Source organism: Corvus kubaryi, unplaced genomic scaffold, assembly GCF_017639235.1.
Source record: "Corvus kubaryi isolate FWS band 111438036 unplaced genomic scaffold, C.kubaryi_AGA036_p1.0 65374, whole genome shotgun sequence".
Classification (NCBI taxonomy): domain Eukaryota; kingdom Metazoa; phylum Chordata; class Aves; order Passeriformes; family Corvidae; genus Corvus; species Corvus kubaryi.
Genome location: NW_024581955.1, coordinates 219,238 through 231,713, shown reverse-complemented (window position 1 = coordinate 231,713; position 12,476 = coordinate 219,238). Strand labels below are relative to the sequence as shown.

Sequence of the window (12,476 nt, the reverse complement as noted above, 5' to 3'; positions counted from 1 at the left end):
TTGTCACCTCTGGGCTGGCACAGGAGGCTTCCCAGTGATGCTAAGGCAGGCAGAGTTACAGCAGGAGGGGACCCAGGCAAAAATGAGAAGAGTAGGACTCAAGGCTGTTATCATCCACCCAAAGTACCCCTGAAATGCAGCTTAACTCTCACTACAGCTGAGCAATCCAGCACTCAAAGCAGAATGGGGAAATGTTGGTCAAAAGATACAGGGCTGCTGTTGACAAAGTGCCCTGAAATCTCTTATGATCACAGTGGTTGTAGGTGGTTTTTCATTTCAGAATTAGCAGGAGGATTTCTCAGGGAACTTAGAACTTCTGAAAGTTCAGCCAAGCTGCTTTTATATGTCATGGTAAAGAAGTGCAAGTCACAGTGAACCACACCCCACCAGTAAGATGTGATCAGTTCCTCCCAAAAAAGCTGAAAGTGTTGCAGTAAAATAGAAACAAACAAACAAACCCCCAAAAAACCAACCCTCCCAAACAAATAAACAAAAAGCCCAAATGAACAAACCCATCCCCCCCAAAAAACCTCAAACCCAAACAAAAAAAAAAACCAAAACACAAAAACCCCCCCGAGCCCCCACCAAAACAAAAAGAAACTCTAGTATGATGTAGGCCATGATCTACAGCAAAGACACCCAGAATTCTGTACCCTTGGTCTGCCACTGTGTAACTGAGATGAATTTCATTTGAAAGCCTGAAAGAGAGGCTGGAAAAGAATGAAAAATTTAAGTGTATCAAGAGAACAGCTCATATTCTGTAATGGAAGAAAAACATGATGGCTGTTGCAAGAGCTACTTCCCCCTTCATGCCCCAAATTGGCCAAGCTTCCCGCCAAAGAAAAGAAATCAAGTGCTTTTGCCAGCACAGAGTGAGAAGGCCAAACACAAGTGTCAGCAAATGATTTTATGGAAAAGTTCAGTCTATGTTTTTAAAAGGAATGAATGTTTCCTGTTAGAAAGAACAAGAAAGGCTTAACCTGGCCTTGCAGGCTGTGAGTGCTAATTGGAGAACATGGATCAGCTACAATAAAATGAATAAAGGGTAACTGATTTTTCTGTAAATACAACTGCACTGCTATGTCACAAAGCACCTATTTAAGCTGTAATTACATAGTATTTTCTACCCACTCATCTCAAAGCTCTTTACAAAAGCGAATATATATACATACACACTGCCTTTCTTTCATAAGCCACGTGCTGTGCAAAGCTTTTAAAAAAGATTCACAACTCATTTTCCACAGAATGTATCTAGTAATGAATGAGGGTCTTAATTTGACAAAAGCTGGGGTGCAAACACTGCAATTAGTCTCCAACTGCAGCCATCTCCACTTTGTCAGGGTTTGACATTACTGTGTGATGTTTCACTTCCCAAAAATCCAACGGACTGAATATTAAAACACAAATACAGGACTGCACAGCAATTACCTCTGCTTCCTAAATCGTCTGTACAAGTCACCTGCTGTTGAAAGAGGCTTTGTTCTTGCTGGGCAAAGGTTTATTTTAATAAAGAAAATGAATGGCTTTGTAGAGTTGGTGATTTTTTACACTCTGTGTATTTGGTTTATTAGGGAGCTTGGCAGGCAGAAAAGGTCAGGGGAATTATTGAGACACTGAAGAAAATTTTGCTGCTTTTCCATTTCTGATAAGAACAGAAATGAAAAAAAGACACACTCTTGCAGGCAGTGCAAACAGTTTCCTTAGTTCAGACTTATGCTTATTAAAGGTGAGAGAATGTATAACCACTCAAAATAACCAATATATGACTTATTCAAGGGTCAAACATCAGGCTGCTGAAGGATTTGCCAGCTCCTATGCACCACACCTTGAAATTCCAAACTAAGAGACTGGTTTTCACGTAGAAACCTTTTCTTTTACTCTGAACGTGAAATTCTTGATATTTATAAAAAGGGCTGTCTTTTACTTAGGATAAGTGATTAAATGTTTTCCCATTAAAAAGTACTCAAAATATTTCCTGTCCTGTAAGAACTGTAGAGTTATGAATGATGTTCTTTCTTCCCTAGCCCCAAGGCAGAATCCTATGAAAACCAGGATTGTGATAAATCAGGATAGTAATTTTTTCACAAATGGTGTTAAGACTGTTATTAGGGACCACAAGAGGCAAAATACCCTCTAGTACATGTCAGTATTTAAAGGTGTCTGTGCACATACACACAGTTTTTTATGTTTCTGGAAATAAAAAGCCTGTAAAGTACAGTTTATTGAAACTTCAGATGTTTGAATTGATCTTAAAGGTCTGCAACACTGGAATAATGCGCTCAAAGAATAGATTTTGGGAGATCCTGAAAAAATGGAAGAATTGGAGATGGAAATAAAACTATCTTCAACTGTTTAGACCCCAGCAGTTTTATCTGAGTCAGTTATTTCATCTGGTACCATTCACCAAGGCCCTCCTGTGAACACACTTGCAAGTCTTTGGATTTGGCTGCAAACTGCCATGTGAATAGTCGGGCAGGAAGTCAGTGTTTAAGGCTAAAATAATACACCAATTATGTCTTCAGACAGGAAACATTTCCTGTAGTCCTGGGTTAATCATAAAATGGTAGAATTGGAGAAAAAGGAGGGTGTGGTCCACCTGCTAAGTAACACAATACACATTTCCCATCCAAGCAAGCAAAAGAGAAATTGTGTCCAGATGACAAAATACTCAAGTCTGCTGAAGCAGAACCACTGAGCTCTAAAATATCTTTTGTCAGAAAATAAGTCACGTTCCTCAAAATGAACTTTCCCCAATTTGCTTAATTAAAAACACGTCAGAGAGAGAGAGCAATAAAACCACTCAGATCATCACCCATGCCAGCAGGACAGAAAAAGATCAACCAAACAACTCATGCTGGACAGGGGGAGAGCCCTGCTGGGACAGAACATTGCAGGAGGCACAGAGCACACATGGTGATGAACACAGAGCAGGTTTTTGTTTCAGAAAGATAACTCAAAGGTCCATTAATGGAATATAACCTTGCAAGATAAGGACCAAAAGTGTAAGGCCCTAAAGTAACTCATTTTTGAGCCTCAGAGTGAATTACAGGGACTACTTTCTCTTGATAAATTATCACTTGGTGATAGACACAACTTTCAGGGAAACTGGCAGAATGTATCATAGGAGAGATTTATCACAGATTTATCATAACCAGGATGTGTTCAGTTAAGCTCTTATGTTACTGTGAGAAACCTTAAGGAGCAGCTCTACCTGCTTGGAAGACTTTGGAAAGCAGAACTACCAGTATCCAAGACTAAAAACCCAACTTCCAGGTGTTGATGCATCTGCAGGTTTGAAACATGCAGCTGAGTTTTCTGCAGTTTATATTTTCATCCTCACCTGACAGTAAACACAGGAGTGACAAACTGGATGCAATGCAAAGTAATGGAAAGAAAATCTGCCATAAAGAGAAGGATGAACGGATGTGATGGTGAGTTTCCAGAAACAACTGGGAAAGAAGAGGGAAATTCATAGCTACAGAGACCCAAAGTCACTCAAAACCTACTGGACTGCTTGCATTCTTGGGGACAGAATACTAAAGGGTATGATCTGGAACAAAGCAAAGGGCAGAACACGTAGCAGACCTTACTTTGATACATCCACCAGTTTCCTCCATCACTGATCTGCTGTAGCAAAGTGACAATACTGAGGTATCACCTGAAATTACTGAGGTATCACCTGAAGCAAGGCATTCAACATTACCTGCATTTAATTATTAAGTGTAGTTTAGTACTAGAGACTGTAACGTAATGCCAACATACCAAATGTGGAGGCTCATTTGTCCCAAGGGGCTCCTGCAATAATAAACACATACACACACATTAGAAAACCCCAACATTAACTACAATTAATTTCCTAGGGGACATGCCAAGTTGCCTGAAATTTGTTATGTATGAACTCAGGAGCAGAGGGGAAAAAAAAAGCTTCCCAGGCTCTTGGCACAATTCTCTTCCCCAATTTCTGCCATGAGCTGCCTGTAAGCTCACAACTACCTGCCTGATTGTTCAATGCCTTTCACACAGAGAACTTGCATCAGCATTAATTAGTTCCCATAATGTGGATTAGAATCCATGTAAATGTCTCTGCATTTACTTTTGAGGCTGTTTCTTGAAAAAAAGAACTGAAACCAACAGAAGACACCTCTCTCAACATGTGCTCTTCAAAATACGGTTACGTATTCCTTTCACATTCCTATAATTTATTACTTATTAACGATTTATAACTTATTATCATTTAATACTTATTGCTGAAGATTGTCTTTGTTTTGCACTAGGGTTTTGGCAGCTCTGGCACTAATCTGTTTGGGTGAGTTGGCACTACCTTGGATTGAATAATGGATTAAAAATACGTCCTGTCTTTATTCACGGTATCTAGTACAAATATTTCAGCATAAAAATAAGAAAAAACCTAACAGAATTCTATTATGTAACAACACAAGCCAGATAAATTCTCAAGTATTTTTAAATACATTATCAATTGGGCATTATAAATTACTTTGTTTTAAGGCAAATTAATCTTTCCAGGCCAGGTTATTTTTTCCACATATGCAGTCTGCCAAAGGGAAATTCTTCTTACAAAGTTTCCCTGGTAATTCTCTCAAAAGACAGAAAGATCCACACTATCCATTTAAGTCTCCATCCTGAACAGACTCATTATGCCTTTCATAAAGGGTCTTTAAATTGTTTCCAAGAAAATAGACAAGTTGTTATAACACAGACTCTCCTGTTTAATTGTTATGGTACACTCTGACCTCCAAAGGTCTCATTTCTTTTAAGATTTTCCCTTAAATTCTGGTAACTCACCAACTTAACAGGTCGAATTGACATGATGGTTTTACTAGATCCTCCCCAGTCAAAGAAGCATTTGTATTTTCCTTTCTCCAATACATATTGTTCTCCACAGAAATATTTCTGCTGATATGCCACCCACCTGAAGAATGACACAAAAATTAACCTGAAAACATCACATTTTTCTGAGTAGTTTGATGACAATAACAGCAAGTCAAGCACAACAAAAAACCCACCTGGCAGACAGTGCAACATTAAACCTGATGAGAGGCACAAAACTGTCTCATACTTCATTTTCTGCTTCTACCTACTTTGGCAAACAGAAGATTTTAGGTGTCTGCCTTCCCATCAAACTCATTGTGAGATGATGCCCTGCTCAGAAACTCAGAGGAGAGACATTTAATTGATAACTTTTTCATTCTCTCCTAATTGAATCTTTACCTGTTTGGCATCCCCCAGACAGGGCTTTCTTACAACTTTTCCAGTTGGATTTAGGAAAAATGGTGGAAGAAGAAAGAGAAGTAACTGAGGAATGCTTGATGAGAGAAAGCAAAAGCCTGCAATAGTTGGCAGTTCAAGCTTGTCCCACCATGCTTTCCCTGTTGCAGTTTAAGAAGAATGAAACCCCCACCTAGAGGGTCCCTCTAACCCTGCACAGTGGCAGAAGCAGATGGGGGATAGTTAGACACCACTAAATCACCCACTTTTGGTGGTGCATTCCTCTTTTACTCACCCAGCACTGGGACTATTATATTAGGGATATTACAGGGCATGCCCTCACCCATTTTACTTTTATCACCCACTGGTCAATCTGTTTGCTATTAATTTATCTAATACTTTTTTTTAGCCTCCTGGTGCTCTCTGCTACCACAGCCCCTTCAGCACCAAGTTCCAGAAACTCACTGCCTCTGGTGTAGGAAAGGCTTTTTTTCATCCCACCTCAAAATCTGCTTTAAAGCAATCTCCACTTCTGCAAAGCATTTCCCTCAACTGTTGTCATGCAAGATTCTGTGAACTGCTTTAATCTTGTCTTACCACCTTCAGGATTTTGCAGCTCTCATTTGTATCCCTCCTCTCCAAACTGAGTCTCAGCCTTTCATTCTTGTACCTAATCCTCATGAGACACTAATCACCAATCCCTACATAAGCAATTCAGGTCCCTCACTTCACAGTTCCTGATCCCCATCACCATCAGGGTAGGTATGACAATGTTAATAACTGCATTTTTAAAATAACTGCATATTTTAAAATTTTAAAATTATTAAATGTCTGGAATTTCCACCCCCATGATTCCACAGTGCTCTTTTCCCATAAAGTCTTTCATGTTTTAGCATTTAGTGGTATTATTTTTCATGCACAGTACGATGCCTTCCAAATAATGGCCTACTCTATCATTCCAGTAGATACTTACAAAAAGGCCATTATATCTTATCTTCCTGTGAACTCCTGCAGTATCTGATGGATCAGAGCTGTTATTTCATGCCAGGCATTCTCACCCGCCCCCCCCCCCCCCACTAATTTTTAGGCTTCTAGTGCTTTTGAGTTTGTCCTTAATTAATACTGCATAACTCTGTCAACAGACACTGCATGTGGTCTAATGTACCTTATTTATTGCAATTGTGTTGTTTATTTTCCTCCTGAACTTCACATATGCACACCAAAAGTTAGCCAAGTCCACCCTGGAAGCTGGATCAGTTTGAACCAGGTATCTTCAACACCTGTTGCTTTAACTCTCTCCTTTTAATTTAAGTAGTTCTATAAAAAGTATATTAATTTCAGTGCCAGCAGTCTGACTTTATTACAAATACAGCACATCTCATCCTTTCTGGACAGGCTCTACCTGTCCCAAAAGTTATACCAGCTCTTAATATATCTAAAATACCTCTTCAGTATTACTGCCAAAGCTACTATCATGAAACTAGTCTTTGACACCTTAGAAGAGACATTACAAACACTCTCTACTAACAAGAATGCTCAGATCCAAATCAAGGTGTAGGCAGGAGAGCTACAGAAAACTAAAATGATTTCCCTTCCATTCCCCAATGAAACTTACAGAAACACTTTTCTCCTCCAAATATTTACCACGTGTACCATGTGGAAGACATTCAAAAGATGTACCCAAATGTGCACAGAAATGTTTAACAGCTCCATCCATCCATTTGAGCAGACTTACACTCCACTTTTCACAAGAATCGACCTCGTCTCTGGGCCAAATCCAGCCTGCTCCAAATCAGGGATTTCTTCATTGACGATGTCAAATCCTTTCCCGTCTTCATCATCAGACTGGAAAAGTGCCACTGAAGACTCTATGAAATCCTAAGAGGCAGCACAGGAGTTAGAAGACTGTCACAGCTCAATGACTCTTCACAACATAACACATTTTGGCAAGGAGTTGTAGCCAGAGAGACAGCATGCTATGGAGCAGTGAAGGGACTTGGCTCCCTGGTGTGGATCTTTATGGGGTATTTTGGCACTGAAGTTCTGGAATAACTGGAAGCCTGGCAATCTGATATGGCCTTCAGGGGTTTGCACGGAACAGAGGAAGAGCCTGCTGCCCCTGAGCACCATCCTTTCCTCTTTGAGGATGGCTCAGAGTGCAAAGATGATGGTGTGGGAAGGAGAAGAGTTGAGAAGAGTTTAGCACTGATCTTCCAAAAGCCTCACTCCATGCAGACCATGACTATAGTTTTTCATTAAACTTCTCCTTCCTCATCCCTTCCCAGCAACATGGCAATAAGTACAGAGAGGAAAAGATCACCTTTCCAGCACAAGGGGTTTGCACTTTTTGGATACACCCACTGTAGCTATAAATAAATCCTGCTTAACACTGTCACATTCTCTCTTACATAGTTGTGACACTGCTTTGTGCTTTCAGCCAGCTTAGTTTCTTGGCCAGATTACCTGCACAGCTTCAGATTATTTGCATTTGGGTTTCAAATCTTCAGCTTTTTAACCACTTAGCAATTTTAAGCACACAGTTCAGCAGCTGCTTGGGAAAATAGAAAACAACAATCTGTTCACTTTATTCCTTTAACTTTTAACAGAAAGCATGAACTCAATTTCAGTGTTTCTCAAACATTCAGCAGTGTTATAATAAGTTGAAAATAAGTCTTGCAAACAAGAAATAAAGGTTATCAAGTAAATAATGTGGATGACAGAGATCCATAAACATATGAGGACACCACCATGGGTATTATTACACTAAACACTGAGAAAACAAAGATTTATAACTATGAAAAATCACTTAGAAATTAAGGACAAACCAAGCATGCAGCCAGATTCATTTGGTCAGGTGAACCTGATCAAACAGGCTCATTGGAGGGCACCACATTTTGCTACAGGATGAAATCACAATGAATAATGAAAACCAATTTTAGAATGAACACTTGATGCAGCTCAACTTCTCTGCACTGTTTACAGGACAGTAAAATGGTGATGGAACAAATCCTGTAGTAAAACTGGTTTTCTTACTGTGTTGACCACTTCCTTCTTTCATTTACTTAAACTGTTGCAACTACTTCAGGTATAAACTAGAAATTAAAGTGCCAGGTCTGGAAAAATCATCATGAACAACTGCAGCTTCAGACTACTTTTTAGGGGAAATTTAAAAAAAAAAAAAAAAAAGAACAGCCAAACTCGTGCAGTATTAATGCAAATGAAAACCAGCTACTCTTAACAATCCTAAAGCAAAAGACTTATTTGTAAGAGTACCCAAAAAGTCATTTAGGTCAAATCTACACATAATTCCCTTAACTAAGTTTAAAATACTGAAATATATCCACAATTGTAATTAAATTTAAAACATCTCTCAAATTCAGCCATCATTCTTTCCACTACTGCTTTTCTTACAACAAGCAACAGGAAAAGTACTTTTTAAGACTTTCAGACCAAGGCAAATCATTCTAGACTTGAAAACATAAATAGGAAAGCTCTAAAGGCAACAAATTCTGCTCGACAGAAAAAGACTCAGAAACTTTGCTCTTTCACTGAGCCATGGGCAAAGCCCATCCTGGAAGGTATTTGACACTGCAGAAAAGAAGCAAATGCCACTGTCCCTCAAAGCAGCTCACAGTCCAGACTGCTGCCTGCCCTCAGGAACATTTGACTCCGGTGTGTTCAACACAGATGCTGACAAGGGAGCTGGCAGCAGCTGGAAAAAACAATCCTACAAGATCTTTTTACCTCTGCTTCACAAACACTTCCCAAACCCCCACATCAGCACCTGGGAGTGTTCACTGCAGGAATATTGAAGCCAGCCAAGAGCTGAGAGCCCTTGCAGCGTGTTCACGTGTGTGCACATCTTCACCAGTGGCCGGGGAGGGGGGACGTGCAACAATCCCCACTTTGTGTGTGGTGCTCGACTTTTCCGACTTGTCAGGAAATGAAATTCCTGCCTCAGCTCGACTGCAGCACTGCCCTGAGTACAGAAACAGGGGCTGCATTTCCCCAGCACTAGCAGGCTCTGGTGGAACCTGGCATGTGGGGTTGTGGTGGCTGGGGAGCATCTGAATAGCTCTGCACACTGCTAAGCCCCGGTGACAGAGGGGACTGACACGAGCTGACGAGGCTCTGCAGAGCCACTGATGTGCCTCTGCCCCAGCTCCAGCTCTGGGAGCACCACACAAAGCCTTCTGATCCCACTGTGCCTGCAGCTGACTCAGGTACATGGGGCTCAGCAGCTTCAGCTCCCAGCCCTCTGAGCCAGGCTCAGTTCCCTGAAGGTCTGGGTTGGCCTTAAAGCCAACACAGCCAAGGTCTGCTGGCGTGATGCCCCAGCAGAAAAATCCAAGTCTGGCTGAGCTGGCCCCATTGAGCCCACACCGTGAGTCTGTCCAAAGAGCAGGGTCAGTGCCCAGCCCCACTGCCCATCTAAAGTGACCATGAATAATGTGGCTCAGTTACACTTCACAGAACCCCAAGTCTTCCACAGAGACTCTCGAATTCATTTGACTAAACAAGAAGAGCAATAAAGATCTGATATCCAGCGATATCCCTGCGGATTCTGAGACCACTGCAACCTCTACCTTGCTTCCCCTGATAGAATTCCTGAGCTTAGGGAGAAGAGCCAGGACCTTTGCTGTGCAGTGAGGGGCCTTAAGCACAGAGATTTTGGATTTTTGCCCAGGTCCCCTTGAAACTGAACATTTGGTACTAAAATATTTTTAAAATCCTGACCTTAAGTATCGCATACAAAGTCACAAAGGGAGCATATGGCCAGCCTGAACACTGCCCTGTGTGCTACACATCACAGAGAGGGAGGCAATCTGCTGGTCAAGCCAAACAACACAATGCCAGGCCCATTACTCATTTTATTGGCAAGCAGCTGATTGCCTTCACTTATGCAACAAATTGAGGGGAATTATTCCTTTTCACTTCTATTATCAATAGGTAAATATTTATGCATATTTATAAGCCAACTGGAATGATATATGTTGATATATGACTGTGAATTATATGTGTTTTTAAAATGTTAATGACTTGAGCCTTCTGACTGTTCTAGGTGCAAGTAAAATTAAATACAGAACATGGAAGGTCATTCTTGCTACCCACACGCACAATTTTAACTTGTATTTATGTCCTTTGCCAAGAGGAAAATCTAAAAAGATCATTTTCAGTTGCTCACAAATCCTACATATAGCTGGAAAAGAGGAAAACTAACATTATTCAGTAATTGAACAGGATTCTGCACAATCAAAATAAGGAATCTGAAGAAATTCCCTACCTACTTTTTTCTCAGAAACCTGAAAATAAATTATTTAGAGAGGAATATTCTTCTTCAATTCAATTAATTCTTCTATATTTGTTTTGATAGATTCTGATTATAAACCCAGCCTTTGCTAGGTGCCTGTCATGAAAAACAAACCTGCAAATTGTGAATTTAAGTATAGCCTTCTTGGATTCATATTAACTTTTTATTTAAGAAAAAAAAAAAAAAAAAAGACTGTTGAGACAGTGAGTTTGCTCTAAATGCCTATCTTCAATTTCTACAAAATTCCTGGCTCAGGAGTATCACATCTCTTCAGATGAGGAGATGAGTAATCTGAGTATACAAAACTGAGTAAATATCAGAGCGAACAATCTTACTCTCAGAAGTTACTCTTTGCAGCTGTATTTAATGCTCACAGAGTTCCCATTATAATAATAAAAAAAAAAAATCCTTCAAATCCTTACACAAACAAACAAAAAAACCAAACCAAAGGAAATGATGAAGAACTTCTAATCTCATGTTTCCCCATCCCTAAAAAGTCTAACTTTGCTTCCAGTACTGGACTCTTATAAATAGTTTTTTTTATTATTTCATCCTTGCCTCCACTAAACACATTTTAGTAGCAGGGATTTTTTTACCATGATTATTTTTGCTGCCAAAATTTTCTGGCAGAAAAATCACAGACAGAGGGTAATGCTGTTTTAAGGCTTGCAACAGCTGCTGCATTGAAAAGCTATTTTTATTTTAATCAAGAACTACTCTGTACACTCGGGCACGCTACGCTTTTAAGAAAATTCTGTTTGAGAGATTCAGATAGCTTGAGGTGCAGGAGTGAGGTGCTTGGAAAACCTGGCAGGTAGACGAGGAATTCTGCACGATTCAATTCTTGTATCAACTTCACAAAGACTGTTTAGAACCTGCTTCTTCTTAATGCAGCCTAGATTTCAGCCAGTAGGAAAAGAATGAGGATGAACACGGGCAAAAGACAGAATGACCAAACCCAAGCCAGCTGTACCGTGGACAAAGAATAACCTTGCTCTTTACGGACAGAGCCGTGCATAATTTGTATGAAATCCATGTAAGTACTTACAGCCTGAAGGAAGCGGAAGGACAGGAGGGCACTGCCAGTTCCCCCCCAGGAGTGTCTGTCCTCATAATCTCCCTCCTCCAGCAAGAACTGATGGCCTTTGTAGCGCTCCTTATCATAGGCAACCCATCTGTGGCAGCCCCACAACAAAAGGAAGAGAAGTCAGTAAAGGCAAAACAACTGCACACATGATTTTCTCTAACAAATGAAAGGGGAAGAGAACATCCCAAAACCACTAAAACGAGTATCACAAACCCAGCCAGTGAACAAGGCAATGCTTGTTTGGAGTCACAACAGGCACCCATGAAGTGTTCTTTGTGGATCAAAATCCCACCATGTGATTCTTTAGCCAACAACAGTTGATTTATGTAACGCTTCTCCATGTACCTCCTCTCAGCCAGCCACATTCCCAATACCAAGATTTAGTACCACAGAGTCCAGGATGCATCAGATGCCAAAAGTTTCAGTGATAAAAAAACCAAGCAGCAGATCTCTTCAGTGTGCTAATAAATGATGAGACTCTACCCTAGCTTGAGCTGGTGACAAAATTAACATATTTCTGCAGAACAAGATTTCGCCTGCTAATATTTTTTTTTTGCATTAATCTAAAAGCATACACATATAAACAAATTGAATATATATTCCATATTGCATATGGAATATGTTTTAGCACTAAACAAACTGAACTTTTCAAAGTATTTTGAATATATAGATAAGGCTCAGTTAAAGGAAGGTGTTTCCATATCAACTTCAAGTCTCTACAGGATCTTAATTTGAAAAAGTGCTTCCCCCTCCTTTTGTCTTGTAAACATTTCTTTCATTAAAGCTCCCCTGTAAATATTAGAACTGCTGTACAAATTCTGTTGGCAGTGAAATCTGGCAGGCAGGGATAGC

The 12,476-nt window shown here is 40.1% G+C and overlaps 1 protein-coding gene across 1 annotated transcript in view; it reads right to left on the bottom strand.

The window, feature by feature from the left end:
* Window positions 1–12,476, bottom strand: part of LOC121673382 (very large A-kinase anchor protein-like) — an 83,956-nt gene that overhangs the window by 14,979 nt on the left and 56,501 nt on the right. The window contains exons 13-16 of the mRNA XM_042046656.1: window positions 11,586–11,712; window positions 6,962–7,104; window positions 4,804–4,930; window positions 3,763–3,795 (exon numbers count right to left, since the gene is read on the bottom strand). Of these exons, the coding sequence (XP_041902590.1) occupies window positions 3,763–3,795; window positions 4,804–4,930; window positions 6,962–7,104; window positions 11,586–11,712 (430 nt within the window). The remainder of the gene's footprint in view (window positions 1–3,762; window positions 3,796–4,803; window positions 4,931–6,961; window positions 7,105–11,585; window positions 11,713–12,476) is intronic.